General features: G+C 54.5%; 6 protein-coding genes and 1 pseudogene across 7 annotated transcripts; 3 read left to right on the top strand and 4 right to left on the bottom strand.

The window, feature by feature from the left end:
* Positions 1–448: 448 nt before the first annotated feature.
* On the top strand, positions 449–1,624 carry CTHT_0044980 (uncharacterized protein; the record flags this gene model as incomplete). Its single annotated transcript, XM_006694823.1, has 2 exons — positions 449–821; positions 915–1,624. The coding sequence occupies 2 exons, from the start codon at positions 449–451 to the stop codon at positions 1,622–1,624; spliced, it is 1,083 nt and encodes a 360-aa protein (XP_006694886.1).
* Positions 1,625–2,802: 1,178 nt separating this feature from the next.
* CTHT_0044970 (uncharacterized protein) lies at positions 2,803–4,014 on the bottom strand (the record flags this gene model as incomplete). The annotated part of the gene is made up of 2 exons (XM_006694822.1): positions 2,803–3,834; positions 3,895–4,014. 2 exons carry the CDS (start codon positions 4,012–4,014, stop codon positions 2,803–2,805), a joined length of 1,152 nt encoding a protein of 383 aa, XP_006694885.1.
* Positions 4,015–7,236: 3,222 nt separating this feature from the next.
* CTHT_0044960 (uncharacterized protein) lies at positions 7,237–8,566 on the top strand (the record flags this gene model as incomplete). Its single annotated transcript, XM_006694821.1, has 3 exons — positions 7,237–7,282; positions 7,421–8,200; positions 8,259–8,566. The coding sequence occupies 3 exons, from the start codon at positions 7,237–7,239 to the stop codon at positions 8,564–8,566; spliced, it is 1,134 nt and encodes a 377-aa protein (XP_006694884.1).
* A 495-nt stretch (positions 8,567–9,061) lies between these two features.
* CTHT_0044950 (uncharacterized protein) lies at positions 9,062–9,784 on the bottom strand (the record flags this gene model as incomplete). Its single annotated transcript, XM_006694820.1, has 2 exons — positions 9,062–9,645; positions 9,712–9,784. The coding sequence occupies 2 exons, from the start codon at positions 9,782–9,784 to the stop codon at positions 9,062–9,064; spliced, it is 657 nt and encodes a 218-aa protein (XP_006694883.1).
* Positions 9,785–11,142: 1,358 nt separating this feature from the next.
* Positions 11,143–13,210, bottom strand: CTHT_0044940 (uncharacterized protein; the record flags this gene model as incomplete). Its single annotated transcript, XM_006694819.1, has 4 exons — positions 11,143–11,598; positions 11,648–11,808; positions 11,870–12,770; positions 12,830–13,210. 4 exons carry the CDS (start codon positions 13,208–13,210, stop codon positions 11,143–11,145), a joined length of 1,899 nt encoding a protein of 632 aa, XP_006694882.1.
* Positions 13,211–14,235: 1,025 nt separating this feature from the next.
* CTHT_0044930 lies at positions 14,236–16,817 on the top strand (annotated as a pseudogene; the record flags this gene model as incomplete). Its single annotated transcript has 4 exons — positions 14,236–14,363; positions 14,753–15,451; positions 15,772–16,034; positions 16,111–16,817. Coding segments are annotated over 4 exons (1,797 nt in total).
* Positions 16,818–17,041: 224 nt separating this feature from the next.
* Positions 17,042–18,725, bottom strand: CTHT_0044920 (uncharacterized protein; the record flags this gene model as incomplete). The annotated part of the gene is made up of 2 exons (XM_006694818.1): positions 17,042–18,132; positions 18,647–18,725. 2 exons carry the CDS (start codon positions 18,723–18,725, stop codon positions 17,042–17,044), a joined length of 1,170 nt encoding a protein of 389 aa, XP_006694881.1.
* Between the last annotated feature and the right edge of the window lie 1,811 nt (positions 18,726–20,536).

Raw genomic sequence — 20,536 nt, 5'->3', positions numbered from 1 at the left:
TCGTCGTCCCCGCGATCGTGATATCGGCGCCCGGCGAATGTCGCAAGCTCCAGCCAAAATTTCCATCCGGCCTGGGGCCTGAGGCAGATGGACGAGTGGGTCTCGTTTTGCCTTGGGTCTTGGCAACCCCACGCAAAGCCATTGTGCTCGCCACAACGTTGTTGATGTCAGCCACAGTTCAGCCACATAATGTGGGGTCCTGAGCTTGGGCGTGGTGAGCTCGGGTCAAAAAACCTTTGCTTGGCATTGGCTGATCTGAGAGTGATGACCCGAGCTGCAGCGGAAAAGGCTCGGAAGCTCTCCCAAGTCCCAAGTCGAGATTTGCAACTCGACGGCAGCATCCATTGACAACAGCCTCTCGGCCGGGAACTGCGCCCTGGCATTCTGCATCAATTGGGGTAGTCCCCCATCTCACTAGACCGACCAAACCCCAGCCCAGTTCGCAACAATGGCGCCCCCGCAGCAGCCGCCCTCGTCATCGTCGTCGACCCCGCGCAGCGTCTCAGACGCTACCCGCTTCACGGCCACCACCCCCCATGCTTCCTCCAAGGGCGCTGTCCCGGGGGCTTCCCGCTTCGCTCCCCCTCGCACATCACCCGCCGCTGCTCCTTCTGCTGCCTCTGCCTCAGCTGCCGCCGCCGCCGCCGCCGCCCCTCCTCCCTTCAACGAAACGCCAGAGCAGAAGGTAGCCCGTTTACGCGCAGCCCACCTCCGGGCCCGGCAGGCCCAGGTGTCCAAGGTCGACAGAATAATCGACATGGGCAGACGCATGTTCGACACGGCCCACCGCGTCACCGTCTATAGCTTGGTCGGCTTCACAGGTGAGTGAGTTGGGCGGGCACTTCTAGCTCTGGTTTCTGGTTCCCTCCTGTGTGAGGTGAGAGGTCTGGGCGCTGACGACGTGCTTGCGTCAGTGATCGCCGGTATCGCAACGGCCTACACGGCTTATGACATGATCACCTACAACAAGAAGCGGCAGCGCGAGTGGGTCGAGGCCCAGATGAAAATCGAGGCCGAGGAGCTGGCCGCCGCCCGTCTCGCCTACATCAAGGGCACCGCCACCGAGGACCAGATCAAACTCGTCGAGGAGGAAATGGAGAAGGAGCGCAAGCGCGGCGAGCGCTTCTCCTTCTTCAACCTGCCCAAAGTCCTGGACACCGCCGAGAAGGACGCCTCTAAATCAACACAAACCGCCGCTGCGGCAGCATCATCAGCAGCGACACAAAAAGTCGGCACCGGTGGCGTCAAGCCAACCGTTACGGAGACCGTCTCCTGGCCTCTTTCCAAGACCCAAACACAATCCCAGCCAACCAACTCTGCTTCACCCGAACAAGAAAGCAAGGGCCTCTGGGCCTGGCTCACCTCAAACCTTAAGAAAGAAGAGGAAGGCGACGACTCGCCGGCACAGCGCCGACTGGGCTGGGAGTCGCTGAGCGAGGAGGACAGCAACATGGGTGTGCGCGACAGCGATATTGCCCGCGCCGTTGAAGAGAAGCGGGCGTTCGCGCAGGCTAAGGCCCTGGAGGCGGCACAGGCGAAGAAGGCGGCGGATGAAGCGGCGGCGGCTGCCGCTGCTGCTGCGGAGGGAGGGAAAAAGGAGGGGAAGAGGGGGTGGTTTTGGTAAAGACTTCAGGGGTTGGGGCTAAGTTGTCGCCGGGCTCGTTGGCTTGAGGCTAGAAGCGTAGCTACAGGGCTACCATCTACGACCTAGCCAGCATCCCTCAAGGCCACACAGGGCTGGGATAAGCAAGGTTTGATAAAGTCCCGGCTTGGTGTGATGACAGATGTTGCATCATCAATAGTCCAGGAGGGGGAAACCAACTACACAACCCATCTCCAAAGTGATCAGTTGTGTTTTGCCATGTACTGTAAAACAAACTTTGATGAGGGTATGGGAGATAAAGGGGCAGCGGTCGGGCAGAGGTGGGTAAAGATTAGGGGGTTGTCAGCTGTACCATATACAACTTGCCATGAGGGACCCTGGAGAAAAGGGGGATTGTACGGCACTGGAATCTAACTGTGCACTGTATATACTAGTTATTTATGACAATATATGTTCTTGTACATGCCCCTTGCTGCCCCATCGTGATGCTCGAGGGAGCAAAGGGTCTCCGAGCTTGATTCTAGGAACGTGTCAGTCACCAACACTCTCGTTCCAAATCCACTTCTCACAAACAGACGGATGCTCCGATATGCGATGAAACGTAGTATTACTTATGACGCTATTCGCTTACACTCATCATCAACATGACGGTTCGCATAACATGGAAGAAGCCACACCATGTTCCCTACAACCCAAGCATGCCAGCATCTCCTGCGCCCACCCCAGTGCGCCAACCGCACGTACCAGCAAGTATACACGACGCTGACTGACAACGCTATTGTCGCAGTGATGTTAGCTTTTCATGTTCCCACTTGTTTTTCGTCCATCGAAGTCAGTAGCTCCTTGCTACCTTCGTCCCTTCTTGTTACTGACTTTCCCAATCATGCTACCCGAAATCAAATATGCTTCCCGTCAAGAAAAGAAACCCATCACAAGAGACCATCCCATCACCCATTCTCGTGAAACAGTAGCCCATGATTCCCCATTCCTATCAATTCCATTTCGCCCATATGTCCCAATCAGAATTAATCCACCCTCATCATAACCCTCACTCCCCTCCTCTTCTTGAGGGGACACCCTTCCTCTCCAATCATTCCCCTCCCCACAACCGTAACCCCCATCTGATGGTGCACCGGTCCCAGCAACATCCAATCCTCCGACCCCTGGACAACACTCCTCCTCCTTCCATCGCCCCCATCCTAGGAGATAATGATGTGGTTGAAGTGCCCCGGCACTTTGGCCCGACACTTCTCGCAGTCCGCCCGGTACCCTATGCTGAACGTCCGCTTCATGCCGGGCTGCGGGGCCGTCCACGCGCTGAGAGTATGCTTGGAGCGTGTGTGGCCCTTTTTCATGCCGCCTGGTGTTAACGAAGAAGATGATTGTGTTGCTGAGGGGGAAGATAGCGTTGGTGTGGTTGGTGTTGGGGTCGTCGGTGCCGTCGTGGCCGTTGCGGCGGAGCCTTCGACGTCCATGCCGTTGGCGTTCGGGTTGTTGTTTTCGGAGAGCATGCCTTCGTGTGGTCGGCGGGCTTCCATGGCGGAGCTAGCGCGTGGGGGGAGGCTCGCGATTAAGGGATGGTCGTGGGTTAGATGGTCTAAGCTACTACCGCCGCTGGCTCGTGAGGGTTGTTGCTGGTCCAGCGGCATCTGTGGACTGGGCAAACAGTCCTCGGCGCCGCTTTCACTAATCGGTGAGGGGAGTCGGCGGTTCTCTTGGACCATGTTCCAGTCGGCCATGACCTGTCGCATTGTGGCCGCGTTGCCAAACGGCCCCACATCATTGGCAAACATGGCGGGGTTGGGTTCCTCAGGCGTTGTTGCCAGGGCGTCTCCGTGGCTAGCCATTACCCCGAATACTCCGTTGCGATTCTGGCCCCGTACTTGAGCCGCGAAGCTGCAGGTGATCGGTGTCGGTATACGGCCCATTATGCTGGGGAAAGGCTGAGGAGCCGCCATTGTGGGCTGAGGCTGGCCCTGGCTCGCACTGGGACTGGACATCTCCATCATGTCGACATCGCAGTCCCTCATGTCGCTGGGGGTTGCCGGGCGCTGCGAAGGTAGTTCTGGTTCATCGGCGTACATGGTGAGATCGGGCTCCGGATCCCTCGAGGGGACTGGAGTGATATTGGTAGAAACCCCGTTTGCCGAAAAAATGGGGTTTGACGGAGGGAAACTGGGCACTTCGCCCCATTGCGTGGCCGACCTGAAAGGGAGTGTTTGGATCCGTTTCTGCGACGCGTGTTAGACCCAGAGGGCTCATTCCGTGTAGAAGCACAAGAGAAGGCCTACTTTTCTATGTTCCGCAAACCCAATGGTACTCCCCGGGGCGAAAGTCAGCTCATCGACATCGTCTTCCCTACACCGCTTGCCCGAGCGCTGCGGGTCGGGCCACGAATGGTCGACAAACATGATGTCGGTTTGAAGCAGACGGGGCTAATCGGGCTGTCTTTGTTGTCGGGTGTTATGTTACGCCTGGACAACAGCCAGACCCGTGACAGAATGGCGTCTGACTGGGGCGACGAAGGCGATCCGTGAGACGAAAAGCAAGCGGATGTGATGGCGCAAGTTGTGGTTGCTGATACTAGTATGCTCGATAGTTGTACAGCTCCCAGCTAGTGGTGGGGTCTGGGAGATAAGCAAGTTGCAAGAAGAGCACTAGTGAGAATAGATCCCTCTCTTCCACGGCTGTTGTTTTCCACAAACGCGTTTCATAAGTTGGGACACCAACCGAAGAGCGGAGGAAGAGAGAGGCAGTCGGCGGACGAGTGGGGGATGAGGCTGAGCAGAAAGACCAGGGCTGGTATTGGCAGATCTCAGCCGTCCCGTTGTCTTGAATCGATTGGCTGGATCACAAGCCGAACAGCGGAGAGACACCAATTCCCAACCTACTGGTCTCCCAGCTTTTGCAGCGGGGAAGAAGAAGCGTTATTGAGCGCCGGTGACTAGTACTGGCAGTATAGTATGCAAAAACGGCCCATCATCAGCCCCTTTTCCAGTTGCTATGGCTTCCACATGACACGAAGTAAAAAGCAAAACCTCCCTCGCCGTAAGGAGCGAAGGGAAGGGAAGGGCGGATGCTGCTGTCTGGAAGACCCTGGACCCACAGGCCATGATTGGCAGGCAACGGCCGGCAGGCATCGACGTCAGATGCAGCAAGACCCACGCACTCAATGCGGGAAAATGCAGGATACATGCATAGAGCATGCTGGAATATGCATAAACTGAGACTCAAGGGCATGGCGATGTTTCTGATAAAATGACATAAACAGACACGCGATAAGCATGTGTTCAAGGGAATGAAGCTTCAAGTATATTATGTGTGCACTGTTCTCATCGAACTTTTTGAGATTGACCTGAATTGACCAAAGATCTCTCATCTAAGCTGCCTGTGGACCCCTTTCCAATAACCATTATTAGATTTGCTATCCGCATAGTATATAGATGCATGCATAGCGTGGTAAGGGGTTAAATAGGTCGCTGCCAAACTCATCAAGAGCTTCCTGGCAACCAAAAATGTGAACACGCAAGAAGTGGTTGGTTTCAGTCTTGCTTCAAAACCTGTTGTCTCCAGCTCAATGCACAGATTTTCAAACTATCGAAATGAGAGTCACCATCATTAAAGCGAGCGCGGAGATGTTGATTAGTTAATGGACGAAGTGTAATTTTTGTGGAAAGTAATCTTGCTTCATCTTGTTCTTGTCATTGAATTCGTCTCATTTACATTCTTTGGTTTGTGAAAAAAGAGCATCTTTTGACAGGCACCAGAAGGCCTTCTTAGGAAGTTCAGTCAGTCCGCCATTTATGGTGCTTCCAAAGACGCCGGACTGCGACTGTCGACCCTAACCTTCTGGAATTGAATCTTTTCAGAAACTCGGACCGGAGAGCTCGGCTGAGTCTGGGGCTCGGAGTTCCGCCTGTCTCGGATCCGGTCTCCGCAGGCCCGGCATCTTCGGCTTGTTGACTTGCATGGGCGTCGCAACGGTCATCGACTCCACGTTCTATACGTGACCTCTAATCTGGAAGCCTGATGTCTTTGCAGGGGCCCAAACTTCGTGTCTGAGCCGGTGGTCCTTTTAATCCCCATTTCTTCGAGTCCAAAAGAGACCGCATCCAGATCAGGGTGACAGAGAAGAACAGCCCGTATGAGACTTGAGCATTGCTAGGCGATCCACGGAGGGAATAGTGAGCAGTTGAATCCCCTGCGGATTTATTCAGGTATCACTGCGGCAGTCTTGGATCCTAGTCTTCTATATACTCAGTCGGGCAGCTTGCAAGCAAATTCTCCGAACATTGAAGAGCCCGGAGTGCAGAGCCCATCGGCCGGTTCCGACGCACCTCGGCGCTACTCCGTAGGGTGGACACGCTGCTAGTCTCCGAAGAGTCTCCGAGCCCAGGTCAAGTCAAACAACAGTGATAAAGCTAAGGAGATGCAATTGAGGTGCTATCTATGAAACACGGGCTCGGAGGTCACCTGGAGCTGTTTTGACTCAAACAGGCTTTAATTTTACATGGGTTCTGGCGACCTTTCCAAGTTCGAGAAGAACACCGTCGGCCATTTCCATCCTGGGATACAGAACTGTTCGCTTCCGAAGAGCACAAACATGGCCCAGGGCAACTTATCACAAACACGTCTCAACACAATTGAGACAAAGGTGCAGTATCCGATCATCGAAGATATACAAGTACTCTTAAAAAGATTCAGTTGAGCGGGAGCAATCTTCGAGATGAAACTCGATCCTGGCAAACAAGGGCCATCCAGCACTCTTCTCGATGTATTCATGCAGGCATTTGATGCGCTTTGTGCTGCCCAAACATGCTGCTCTTTTCTACCAATGAGCTTCCAGCACCAAAGGCGGTGAGCGGGGGAAAAAGGCCGTCTGGCTTCTGGCCCCACCCCCACCTTGCTCAAAAGTTTGGGTGCATACCGTCCCGTCCATCCATCAACCCAAACGCCCAAACATCCTGTCGTGGCTTGTACCTCAACGCCGGCAACCGTGATTCAAACTTTGACATCTACGCAGGCGTATCACTGCATGCTTCAATGCTTCGTGTGCGGCCAGATGCAGGAGAGACAGGACACTAGGAGGATGGTCGGCTAATCTGGCCAGCTCTGAATGCTCAGGACTCTGAACTGCTTTTGTTCGTAGTACATCCGAATACATATACGCCAAGTTCTGCCCCTGGTTTGGTTGGCGATTCACGGACCGACCTCCCCCGTGGGATGTGAACCAAGAACTGGGGCACGCTGAGTCACTCCCACTGCTCATCCCATAATTAATGACGTCCCAAATGTTTCTTTCGGACGGCTAGATAAACATTGACTGCTATCATATCCTCCATCTTGCGTAGTCGGACAAAATTCTGGGTCTCTTTGTGTGTGCCTTATCACTATCGCATCCAATCATCTCTGGGCTAACACCTGGACCTACCCACATTTTAACTTGCACCCTGAGGGCCGATCTCGCCTCCGAGCTGGCGGCAACACAGATTCGCTTCTTTTCTACAACAAACACCCGTTTCCTGCCCAGGGTACCACCTCCTGGCAAACTCTACTGCCGCCCGTTTGTCCGGCGTTCGAATCTTCGTCCAAAAACGTCTTCTCCCTTGATACCCCCAAGACAACCTTTCAAAATGCCCGGCGTTGAAATGAAGCCCCTCCGGGCCGATGACATGCGAGGTACGGTGTTCTCCCAGGTCAAAAAGCGCTGTTGTTCGTCCGAAAACAACCTTCTGGCGTCTAAACGGACCCTTCTTTCGTTGCCTCATACGTGAGGTTCACAGAGCGGTTCTGCTAATGCGTCTTCCTCCTCAAAAGTGCTGGGCCAGGACCCCCTCATCCCTCCTGCCCTCCTCATCTCCGAGATCCCCATGCCGGATGAGTCCCTCCGGACTGTCGTCAAAGGCCGGCGCGACGCCGTCAACATCATCATGGGCCGCAATGACCGCCTGCTGGTCATTGTCGGCCCCTGTTCTATCCATGACCCTGCGGCTGCGATTGAATACGCCAACAGGCTAAAGGCCGTCTCGGACCGCCTGCAGGATGATCTCTGCATCATCATGCGCGCCTACCTGGAGAAGCCGCGTACAACGGTCGGCTGGAAGGGCCTGATCAACGACCCCGATATCGACCAGACCTTCAAGATCAACAAGGGCCTGCGGGTGTCTAGGCAGCTCTTCCGCGACCTGACCTTGACCGGCATGCCGATTGCTTCCGAGATGTTGGACACCATCTCTCCCCAGTTCCTGGCTGACTTCATCTCGGTCGGCGCTATTGGCGCCCGCACCACGGAGTCTCAGCTGCATCGTGAGCTGGCCTCGGGTCTGTCCTTCCCCGTTGGCTTCAAGAACGGTACTGATGGCAACCTGAACGTTGCTATCGACGCCATTGGCGCTGCTGCCGCCCAGCACCACTTTATGGGTGTTACCAAGCAGGGTCTGGCTGCCATTACTCGTACTTCGGGCAACGAGCACGGCTTCCTCATCCTGCGTGGCGGCACTAAGGGCCCCAATTACAGCAAGGAACACATCAAGGAGGCCAAGGAGACCCTGATCAAGAAGGGCCAGAAGCTGGCCATCATGGTTGACTGCTCTCATGGTATGTTAGCAAAGCGTCCTCAATTGTCCTCATGACCTCACCATACTGACTCATCTAGGCAACTCCAACAAGGACCACCGCAACCAGCCGAAGGTGGCCAAGGCCATCGCGGACCAGCTGCGCGAGGGCGAGACCGCCATCATTGGCGTCATGATTGAGTCCAACCTCTGCGAGGGCAACCAGAAGGTGCCTCCTGAGGGCCCGTCCTGCCTGAAGAAGGGTGTCTCTATCACCGACGCCTGCATCGGCTGGGAGACGACTGTCGAGGTTTTGGAGGAGCTGGCTGCCGCCGTGCGTGAGCGCCGCCAGGTCACTGCTGGGCAAGTTAAAGGCTCTCCCAAGACCACTCCCCTGGAGGAGGACTAAACAAACAGGGGTTGTGTTAATTGTGTTGTGTTGGGTTGGGTTGGTAGGAAGGGGATGAGAAATGAAGATGGTTATGAGGATAAAAAAACAGATAGCGTGGCGATTTCGGGCCGGTAATTTTCGGGACTAATGGGCTCAAAAAAGGTCATCTTGTATTGGCATGCTGGGCAAATGCGTTCGTTCTTCATATGGAGTGACAAAAAATGGGCCTGGGAAGGAAAACAAAAGGAATGAGTTGGGCCCAAAAGTGCTTCGAGAGCGTAGCATAGTCGACTGGGTCTAGATGGTGCATCCGGTTTAGAAAAGTTGCGTTGTGTTGGCAAAGCAATCTCCAATCCATGGTTTCCCACCTACGCAAATGAACAACATCTGAAAGCACAGTGCCGTCCCAGACCATAATATCCCGATTCTCAGTCATGGCACAATCCAAAGCATATCCATTACACCCTAACGCCAGTGTACAGAAACATCTCTCGTCCTCCCCATCCTCTATCTTCACCCCGGCCTCACCGGTCCGGCCTCCCCCTCCAAAGGGTTGTACTCCGCTACAGGCGCTGTCCGTCTCGCGAAGACCCCTCCTCCCCTCGTACTAACACCACCTCCACCGATTCCCCCAACGCTACCCCCTCCTCTCCCGCCACCGGGACTCTCTCTCCTCCTACCTCCTCCAAACCCAAAAGGCTTCTCCCCCTCAAAAATCACTCTCCTCATGCCCGCCCACCCCAGCAATCCCGCCGTCCCAACAATAAACCCCCACACAATCACCCTGTCTTTGCGGCTGTCTCGCTGGAAACAGCTGGCTACCACATCTTTTTCCTCTGCATCCTTGCAGATCGGGAGGTTGTAGCTTAGGCAGAAGGCGCGGTTGCATTGGCTACATGAGGAAGAGGCTGCGCGTCCTTGGAGGGGGTCGAGGGCTTGGGGGTTGGGAAGATGATGGCGGGGGGTTGACGTGGAGGTCGAAGGGGGTTTGGAGGTTGTTGCGGGGGGTTGAGGAGGTGGTTGGTTCGGTTTTTGAGGGCCGAGGGGGATGATGGTGCTATTTTTGAAGCAGGTACATTTGCAGAAGGTTGGGACGGCTATCAATGAGGGTTAGTTAGCATATGTGTTGGGAATGGAGCGGAGGTGATGGGTCGTTGACTCACATGCGCTGGCAAGAGTTGCTAGGGAGAGGATAGCGCAGAGGAAAAATGCAAATGAAATCCGTATTCGTGCCATGATGTATATGCAAGCAGAGAGTGTTGCCTGCTGAACGAAGCGTGACAAAGGCGCTGGTGAGGACCCTGATGAGGACGTCACGTTCGATACCATCCTCGCCGCAGCGTTGGACCCGCAATCAATTAGCACCGCCACAGCCGACCACCGCCATGCTTCATATAGTCACGTGACATAAGCGAAGATGACGTGGCTTGCCACAACCTTGTCCCCAAGGTCCCAACTGTGGCTGTGAGCGCGTGCAGAATGCAAATGTGCACGGATCAAGGTTTCCAACTATAAAATCTATCTCATCCTCCAGGTTTTTGAGACATTTTCCTTCTTTCTTTCCTCGCCCTTCGGGGCATTTGGTCAATTTGAAACGATACAGAGAAGATTAGCATGGCCCCTGCACTAAGGATGACACGCTACTCAAAGAGACGCTACCAATTTTTTTTTTTCGCTGTGATCGTGGCCGACGAGTCGCGACATGGAGAAGAAAAGTGGCTTTGGTAGCTGGAGAAATGCTGTGGTTGTGATTTTATGCTGTTTTAGCTGGATTTTCATCGACTGCAATGGTGAAAGTGGCACTTGTCCACTCGACTGCCTTTGGATAATGTGGTTAGCACCCTTTTTGAACGTACGGCAAGCCTGGAGCAAGAAACATCTGTAACCCTACTGGTGAGCTTGCCATTTTTCCAAGTCGTTTTGAGCAATGTTTGGATGAGTCTTGCATATTAACCATTGGCTCTTTTGTTTCTTTATGCAACGGCAACTCCATGTTCTGGTGTTCTCTGTTTTCTACCCTCTTGACATCATTGAGAAACAGCATTTCGATATACAAGGTACTTGTGTTTGGGGAAGCAGATTGTGTTCACCTAGGCTCCCCTCCATCGACTTTGTAACATTCGACCTTTACAACCGCTTACATAGAGCTTCAAAAGATTCTAACCCAAACTTCTCCGTCATTCCACTTAAGCGGGTTACCAAGCACAGAAGACCAGTAAAGCCATCAGCCTACCTGGTCAAATTATCACGGCCACTGTCCTAAGAAACTGCAATGATGTTTTATTAACCATGCTGACGCTTCCCATATACCTATAATACATACATGACCTCGGAGGGGTCAAAGGCCTATGGACTGTGGCGACCAGAAATCACCACCTATGGACTATGGCAGCCAAAGGCTACCACACACAAACGCTTACCACTCATCAAAATGAGCACAACTCCACTCCCAGGTATACCCGTATCCCGTCCCAACGCCTACACCGAAAGCTCGCCATCTATTCCCAGCACCACCCTAGCCATAAGCGAAGCACACAAGCACGGTTCGGTACATACCTCACTTTCCTGCGATATCAACAACTCGAGCCTGATGCTTAAGCATCGTGCTTAGGACCATCTACATGCTGCTGCTGAGCTTGCTGGCCATTGCCTCCAGCAGCATCACCAGTACGGGGACCATTGGCAGACAGACTGCCATGCGTCTTGCGGATATCAATCCAACCCATAAACAGCGACGTAAATACGGCCAGACCGGTGATACCAGCGGCCATGTAGAAGACGTGGCTGATGGCGATATTGTAGGACTGCAGGACGACCGGCAGATCTTTCGGGGCGACAATGCTCCGGAAGTTGGTGGCACCAGCATCCAGGATGGAATTGGGGTCGACATCCGGAGCACGTTGGGTCAGGTCATGGACCAGGGTAAGGTCGAAGATCGTACCGGAGACGGCGAGCGCTATGGCCACGCAGAGAGACTGGATGAAGGAGACGACCGACAGACCGATGGGGATCTGCGGGGGCCTAAGTGCGGCTTGAACGGCGAGGACAGGCTGGATCGATGAGTATAAGAAGCGCTGGTAGGCGAATGGGAGTCCTTACCATCTGCATGCCAAAACCACGGCCGACGCCGTTGAGAACCTGGTAACCGACCCATTTGGAAGTTGCGGTGTCTGGCTTGAACGTGGAATACAAACCATTGGAAACCGAGCCGATGATTCCAGACAGCATTGCGTAAGGAATAACATAACCGGTACGCTCAACTATGGTAACAGTTAGCATGTGTCGAGAAAAAAAAAAAAACTTGAAGTATAAGCCACTTACCTAGCATGCCTGCTACCACAGCCGACAAAAGCTGACTACCGATGCTGGCAATAAGGTAGACACCGCTCATCATGGGGACAACGCCCTTGACGGCCTGGAAGTACATCGGGAGGTAGAAGGAGGCACAGTACACACCGGTCAGAAGGAAACCCTGTGTGCAGGCCGAAGACCAGGTAGCGTTGATTCGGAGAATCGACATTGGAATCAAGGCATCCTCGCCATGGTAGAAATTCCAAACGAACCAGACGACAGCAGAGGCTCCAGCACCGCAGAAGAGGCCAATGATGGTCGGCGAGTTCCACGCGTACGGATCTCCCCCCCACTGAGTCGCAAGGAGAAGCATAACGGCAGCTGGGGCGATGAGTGTGAAACCGACGAGATCGAGCTCGACATGGAGCCGGCGAAGCACATCGAAGGGCTTGGGCTTGGTAACCAGGTCGGGGATGTCAACCAACATCAGACCAATGGCCACGATCGCGCCGACAGGGAGATTGACGTAGAAGCACCAGCGCCAGGTGGTGTAGGAGGTGAAAGCACCGCCAACCAGAGGGCCTAGGACAATACCCAACTGCGAGAAACCCATCATGATGCCGGTGAGCGAAGGGCGTTTCTCCAGAGGCACAGTAGCAGCCAGGATGGTAACAGCCCCGTTGATGAACCCAGAACTGCCGGCACCAGCGACGGCGCGACCGATGATGAACATCCCAGACGAGATTGAAGTGCCGCAGATGAGTGAGCCTGCCTCGAAGATCGCAAAGAAGGCCAAGAAGGAATACTTGATGTTGAACTTGCTATAGATGCGACCAGTGATCGGTTGGAAAGCCGAGCTGGCGAGCGAGTAAATACTGGCGTACCAGCCCACATCGTCGACCGAATGGAACTCGTCCGTGATGCGTGGGACCTAAGTGAAATGTAAATGTCTCGATCCGAAAAGCGATTTTCCGCCGAAAGTCGACTTACAGCCGTAGAGATGATCGAAGTGTCCAACATCATCAGGAAAATAGCCGTGGTAATGGACGCGAGCATCGCAAACAGCTTGAACCCCATGGCATAGGGAGGAGACGGCGACTCGTCGCGAATACTGGCCGCTCCATCTCTGCCAATGTCAGGCTCAGTATTGAGAGGAGCGGGAGTCGGATCCTGCAGAGGGACAGTCTGGAGCTCGATAATCTCCGAATCACCATCCGTGCCAGCATCAAAGGGCCGGAAGACGGGGGAGGAGGGGACCGTGATGCCTATACTACCAAGCGAGTAGACGGGCGAGGAGTCGCCATCGCTAGGCCGGTAGACGGAGGAAGAGGAGGACCCCAAACGTGGCGTTGAGTGCTGCGAGGCTGCCATGTTGGCTGCTGAACAAGTCGGCGTCCAACTGAAGAGACCGAGGTGAAACTGAGGTGACGTGAGCCGAGAAGTGTAATGTTTTCAGTTTTGGGGCCTGTCAATTTTTGAGTTGGTGGCCGCCAGGAAGGTGCGAGCCTGCCCGTTAATCAGGAACGGGGTATGACGCTCAAGACGACTGGCCTCAGCTTTCATCTCATGATTTACCTCCAGCTTAGCACCCAAACACCCTCTCTGCTTGCTTCGAGACTTGCTCATTGTGATTAAATTCCATATAAACGGCCACAATTTCCGATTTTTTTTATTCGTTGATGAGTGATTGTACAGGTTTTGTCTTGTTCTGCTACCTCAGGCTTCAAAAAATTCAAGCATTTCAGTGGAACAGTGACGGTACGCATGACATCTGATGCTGCTTTCAGAGTATACACAAATGTTGGTTTCTGTCTTATCCCAAACCTCGAGGCGGGGGTAACACTGTAAAGCCATCAACGACGGCGTCAAGGTTGGTGATGAGGTTGAGAGGTTGAGACAGCGGAGTGTTCCACGACAAGGTTTTCAGAAGCGTCTTGGCAGAGGCACAAAACCCTAACCCTGTTTCTTGACAGAAAAATTTCCAGATCGCCGGATTTCGGCAATCGGGTTTTTCTCGGGGCCCGCTTTGACGACGACGCCTGTGGTTCATTGCATCCCCCCTTTTCCTCTAATTGACAGAACTCGACGTCAATCCCGACGGGTGGATTTCAAGACGCCAGCACTTTCACCCGCTGCTGCGGCTGACGTTAGACCAGATTCGGCCATCCTAGCCATCCAGTGCCAGCGTTTCTTTCCCGACCTTGGCTCGGCCCGCTGATCGACTTTCTGCAAGGAGCTCCAAGCCTACTTGCAGCCATCTGCTCGGCTGTCGTCGTCGGTTCACGCCTCACGGCATCACCAAACCTCGCTTCGAGATCGTTGTTGTGTTGGACAAACCCTAACCCTCGGCCAGCTCGGATGGTTGCCAGCGAGTTGTGATGGGCGCAGACAAAACCATGGGCGCGGCAAACGCGACGACGACGCCATCTGGAGGCATTCCAGCCCCCTATGGCAGGGCGTGCACGAATTGTGCTCGTGCAAAGTGTCGGTGTATCTACAGGAGTGATGGACCTGACTGTGAGAGGTAGGCGAGATCTGGTTTTGCTCTTATATTCCCGCTTACACTTGCGATATCTCATGCTGTTTTTGTCATGCTGTTACCCCATAACACCATCTCTTTCCCCAGCAAAAGAAACTAATTCCATTGGATTGGGTTTGCGGCGCCCTCATCACACCGTGACATTGTCCACCAACCACATCTAGTGAGCGTTGCATGTCAGATCACTAGCTAAGCCCGAGCCAACCCGCCGTGCTTGCGTTGCCCAGACTCTCGGCACCGGAGCCGGGGATCCTCTTCCACTCCGCCGCCGGGACGGGTATCCGAAAGAGAACCCCACTTCCCCATCATCCTTGTTCCCCGTGCTCGAAGACGTCTTCGCTGATTCTCGATGACTGTTGTTGACTGGTCTTCAGGTGTCATCGATTGAAGAAGGAATGTGTGCCTTCAGTTTCTGTCCGGAAGCGCAACAATGCCAAACGGTCTCATGTCTCTCGGGCTGCTCAGCTCGAAGCCAAGCTTGAGAATTTGGCCGAACTCATCCGGCAACAGCATGCCCCGGTTGACAAAACTACATCTGGAGCAATAGCATGTCAGGTCCCTGCTGCGAGCACCTTGGGCAGCCAGTCCAGCGCGACCCAGACTGCGGCGAGCTCGCCCCAACCAACAACCACTGGTCCTGCTTACCTTATGCATACCGACTATGCTCAAAGTAACCCTCGACCGATCCCAACGCCTCGGAATCCTTCTTTTGAAGCTCAGTATAACGTTACGGGTGTGACTCCACACACGCCAGTCCCCCAGCCAGAGCCTGCAAATATGCTAGCCTCTGTCTACCAGCCAACCCCAGCTGAGGCAGCTGAGCGTCTCATGACTTTTCGGAAGTATATGCTCATCTTCTTGCCATTCATCTACCTCCCTGAGACAGAGACACCGGAAAGACTCAGGGAAGAATGGCCTTTCCTGTGGTTCAGCATCATGACGGCCACTTGCCAGAATGTGGACCAGAGACTGCTTATGTGCGAGGCCACAAAGAAGTTTCTGGCTCAAAAGATGATTGTTGAACATGAAAAGAATCTTGACTTTCTTCTCGGTCTTCTGGTTGTTATGGGTTGGTGAGTAACCACTACCTACCAAACCTGAGTATTTACAGCTAATAGCCTGTACCAAAAGGGTTCATTATCACCTTCGTAAAGAGAAACCTATTCTCTCAGTGCTGGCTTCCCTTGCCAAGTCTCTTGTTTTTGACCTGAGCCTCAACAAGGTTCCCTCTGAGCCTTATATCGCAACGTGCCTCAGAACATCGTTTCATCCGACGCCCCGCGAGAAGTCCCTTACTGAGCGGCGAGCCGTCCTTGCTTGCTTTTTTATCACTTCACAGTCAGTTTCACCTCTCTTCCGCTGTTCAGTCAATCGTAACTGACATTTTGTGCAGAATTTCTCAGTCCATCAAACGTTTGGATGCGCTTAACTGGACACCACACATGGATGACTGCCTTCAGATCCTGTCTGAGCAACGGGAATGGGACGGGGATGACCTGTTGGTGGCTCAGGTGAAGGTTCAACTGGTAATCGAACAGGTCACTCAAGCGACAACTCAATCCCAGGATGGCACGCTGTCGACCTTTATCTCAGATGCTCTCAGGACACAGCTGCAAAACATCAGACTTCGTCTCCCAGATCATTTGCGTCAAAATGGTAAGACATTCAAACTCGTTCATTATTAAAAGCACTAGGGTATCTCCGCCCCATTTCTAACTTTTTCTTCCCCCAGATACCGTCTTAAGTCACATCTCATACGCCGAGCTAGCCATTTACGAAGCCACACTCGGTAAAATAGGCAAAGGCCCAACCAACGGAACGATGTCGGATCTCCAGCGGTACGAGGCCATGCAGGGTTCCCTGTGCGCAGTCAAAGACTGGTTTGACCGGCACTTTTCTATCCCGACCTTCGTGTACGTTGGCATGACCTTCAGCTATTGGTGCCAGCTGTCACACTGCCTGCTGGCACTGTACCGCCTGTCGATATACGACGATCCGGCCTGGGACCGCCGTGCTGTTCGTTCCCGAATCGATTTATTTGCAATCTGTGATCAGCTCAAAAAAGGCTTTGACGAGGTCGCCGCCCAGCGACGGTTGGTGGCCGGGCCGACGGTTGAAGAAGACACATTTACGAAGTTCTCGCGAATGTTGAGGACAATGAAAAGCAATTGGCTTGCTGAGCTCGATGCTGCGCAGCAACCTCGCAACCTAGGCATGCCCCCGAACCCCAGCGGTGTGCCGGTCGGCCTTGGCGTTAACCCGCAGCAGCAGCAGCAGCAGCAGCAACAACAGCAGCAACAGCAGCAACAGCAGCAGCAGCAGCAGCCGGAGGTGTTCATGGACGGCGGTGCGAATGGGCTTAATGTGACCTTCTTCCAGCCAGACGATCCAGACTCGTGGATTGCCGGGTTGTTTGATATAAACTGGAGTGAGGTTTAATTGGCGCCCGGCATTTTTTCGATACATCAGAAAAAAATGTGGAAAGTCGACCGTCCGCTCACATTTTGATGCTCACAGTTGAGGGTCACTTTTGGCCCCCTATGCCGGCTTTGCTCACGACAGCCGGTGTCACTCTCGCCTCCTGCTATGGCTGCTCACGGCTGACGGTCACTCCGTACCCTTCACTCCGGCAGCAGCTCACATCCGCTGGCAGTCACTTTCAGCTATTTGCTTCGGTTCTGCTCACTGCAACTGGGGATCACGTTCGCCCCCCCCCCCCTCTTTTGTGCCGGCTTCGGCTCCTCCTCCGCAACGGGCACCATCGCCGCCCTCCCCGGGTTTGGACCTGACCCAATCACCTCCGCCGAACGCTGCCCATAACCCTGTCCCCCGCTACTGCCCGCACTCATCACGCTGGCAAAGCTCAGTGCCCTTGCCCTGTCACCGCCGGGGATCAAGAATGTCGGGATGGTCGGGCTGTTACCCAGATCGATGGGGTGACGTGTTTTTGGCAGAGGCTGTGACGACGAGAACTCCTCGCTTGTCCGGGGGGCTTGTTCTCCTTGTTCTTGGTCATGGGTGAGGGTGATTTGCGGAGTGTAGGCTGAGTACTGTCTCTGCGGCTGCGGTGGTTGGTAGGGGGATTGATACCCTCCTCCCATAGCAGCAGGCGCGGGAGCAGGCAATGTGTTGGCGTAGTAGGGGGGTGAGAGCGGCGAGACGGGGAGGGAGGGCTCGTTCAAGGTCGGGCCGGTGGTTGAGTTGGTTGTCATGTCGCTTACGGGGCGGGAGACGGTTGATTCCCAGCGCTGGGGCGCCAAGTGCTGCTGCGAGGCTGGTGGAGGCACTAGTTGGGTGTACCCGGGCTCGGGGGGCATCATGCTTGCGGGGGGCATCACGTAGGGTGAGGTTCCATAACCGTTACCGGCGATGGGGGTTTCTTCGGTGCTGGTGGTATAAAAACTTTCCTTGCCTCCTCCTCGCATGCCCATCCCAGTTCCATTTTGCATCATCATACCCTCCTGACCACCTGCCTGGCTCACTCCACCATCCCCCATCTCCATCGGCACGGTTTCATTCCCAGCAGTAGCGCCCCCACCTCCACTTCTCGGACCGCTCGAAGGACCGGCATTCATCGGAGACATGTTCATCCCGCTCGGATAATCCGCCGTCACCAACGCCCCTCGCAACCCGCCTTGCTTCTTCCGCCACAGCAAGAACACAACTGCGATGATGGCTGCGAGACCGGCGACTGCGCCTGCTGTGATGCCGGCGGCGGCACCGGGGGAGAGGCCGCCTGTGCTGGTGTTGAGGCCTTCACCGGAGGGGGGTTTTGGTTGGAGGGGGAGGGGTTATGGTTGGGGGAGTGGGAGTGGGGGTTGTGGAGGGGGGTTCGGTTGAGGTTGATGAGTCGGTGGAGGTGCTGGTTCTGGTATCGTCGTCGTCGTCGGTTGAGGTTGAGGTGCTTGTGGAACGGCTGGTTGTTCTGGTCGTGAGGGTTGACGAAGTGCGGGTTGATGAGCGAGTGGTACGGGTAGTTGTTGTGCGTTGGGAGGTCGTCGAAGTAGTTCTACTCGACGAGGCGGTCGTTCGACGACTGCTGGTGCTGGTTGTTGTGCTCGTGGCTACTCTAATCGGACGGGTCGAACTTGAAGTGGATGAGGAAGTCCGTTGCCGTGGAGCGAGGAGCGTAACATGGGAGGGGTTAAGCTTCGCTGCCGGGGTTGGGTCGGGCTGTCGTGGGCGGTCAGCCAATTGAGCCGAAACGACTGAGCTGGGGAATTGAGAACAGACAATTGACGGTGATGATGATGTGGCCGGAGTCGCACTGATCTGCGCCGCCGCCGCAACACCGGCTCCATGCGCCGAAATGGCGACTAAGGGCAGGAGAATCTTCTGGAGCTTCATGACTCGGTTGAGCGATTGTCGGTCAATCAACCAACCGGCCAGCGCTTATCGGTTGTCCGTAAAGCGCGGTGATTGGGTTTTGTTGAGCCGAAGAGTGAGGTCAGGTCAGGTTAAGGTGGGAGGTGAAGCAAAGTTGGTTGAATCAGATGTTTCGTTGAGGAAAAGCGGTTTTGCAAAACAGAACGCTGAGAACCAAGTTAGGTTAGGATCTTCGCTCAATGCAATGCAGGCCAATTCAATTCAGTGGCTGCAGGTGTTTGCTTTTCCTCATTGAAGCAGCGCGGCTGTGGTAGGTAGATTCAGATTCGCAGCAGCCGGGATAGAATTCGCGTGTATGTGTGCATGAATTTGTCGACAATAGCAAGGGTGCTTGAAGCTGAGGAGGGGCACACATGCATTGACATGAGATGGGGATCTTTTGCAGCTCGGCGGCGCAGTATGCTATTTTTTGTGATCTGTTAAGGCGTTGTTAAGGCACCTGCAGGAAGATCTGTTCGGTCTGACTCGCCCCCAAGATCGCCAGCTAAAGGAGTGAGCAAGGGAAAGGGGAAAAGGGGGGGAGGGGGGGAAAGAAGGGGGAGAAGGGAAATTTTTGGGAAGAAGAGAATAGGATCAAAACTGCTTTGGCTTCGCCAGCCAGCTACTTCTCGGCTTGTTTCATATCTGCAGATGGTTTTCATTGTCAAGTATAAAGCGCAGCACAGCCCCTCCGGTTTCCGCTCCTCTGGGGCCCCCGAGCCTGAGTGATGAAGAATGCTACTCTCCGCGGGAAGAGATGGCATGGCGTGGTGTCATGAATGTGGCCGTGAACGTGCGAGTGCCTAGTAAGAGACGCAGTTTGCGTGGTGCCTGGGGCGTTGCACCCGGCCATGGCATGCTACCTGCATAAGACGTTGTCATCCTACGCTTGAGGGAATCCTTCATTGCAGCCTTGCCCGGTCTGCTTTGGGCCATGACCAGTCGGCCAGCCGGCCCTGGGACAGGTGACCTATGATCTATCCTACTGAAGTTCTGGAAAAGACTTTGGGCAATGATTTCGGGCATTTGTCCCTGCTGCTCTCCCCGCGAGTAAGAGCTGCAAGCCACACCGAGAGGAGTTTGGCTCTGCATTCCGGGGTTTGTTTCAGAGCCTGCGGTGGCAGGGTTGCGTTTTTGTCCGTCGTTCCACTGCCTGCCGTCGCGTGCTTGTTTCATTGGATGCCTTGGCCTGCGGCTGGTAGCAACTAGCGATGTTGAGCTCGATCCTACGCTACGTTTACTTAGGTAATCCGTAAGCCGGAGGGATGACATGTGGAGGTTTATTCCGTAAGTGACCTGGACCAGACAGGGACTGTAAAACTATCCACGATCACTTTTTGGAGAACAAAACGGAATCCAATGGGAGTAAATCATATAAAGGCAAGGCAGATGTCACCAATCGCCCTACCCGACCTACACACATGATGCTGTCATTGGTGACATCTGTACCATCGTCATTCGATAAGTTGAGCGAAAACCGTCCCATCAACGTTCTTACAGCCACTCTGGGCTGCGGCACAGAGGATTGCGTCAGGTTTGGGCAGCAGCCAGTACGGAGACCGGACCGTTTTGAGGTTATCGGGCCGGAGGGGCGGTGGCCTTGTAGGCGATCGGCCCTTTGTGGGTACTTGAAATCCGGCGGGCGGCCCGGGCCGGGCACGAGTCGGGGCGTTTTCGAGGAGTCGGTCTGGAACACTGGAGCAGCCCAAACCGAGCTGAGCTGTCTTTTGCGTCTTACCTTGTCCCATTTCGGTCGCTTTGAAGTTTCATACGCTTGGTGAAAACTTTGAGCC

Source organism: Thermochaetoides thermophila (genome assembly GCF_000221225.1).
Source record: "Thermochaetoides thermophila DSM 1495 unplaced genomic scaffold scf7180000011818, whole genome shotgun sequence".
Lineage (NCBI taxonomy): Eukaryota > Fungi > Ascomycota > Sordariomycetes > Sordariales > Chaetomiaceae > Thermochaetoides > Thermochaetoides thermophila.
The sequence above is the reverse complement of the archived record's forward strand: the minus strand, read 5'-3'. Positions and strand labels throughout refer to the sequence as shown.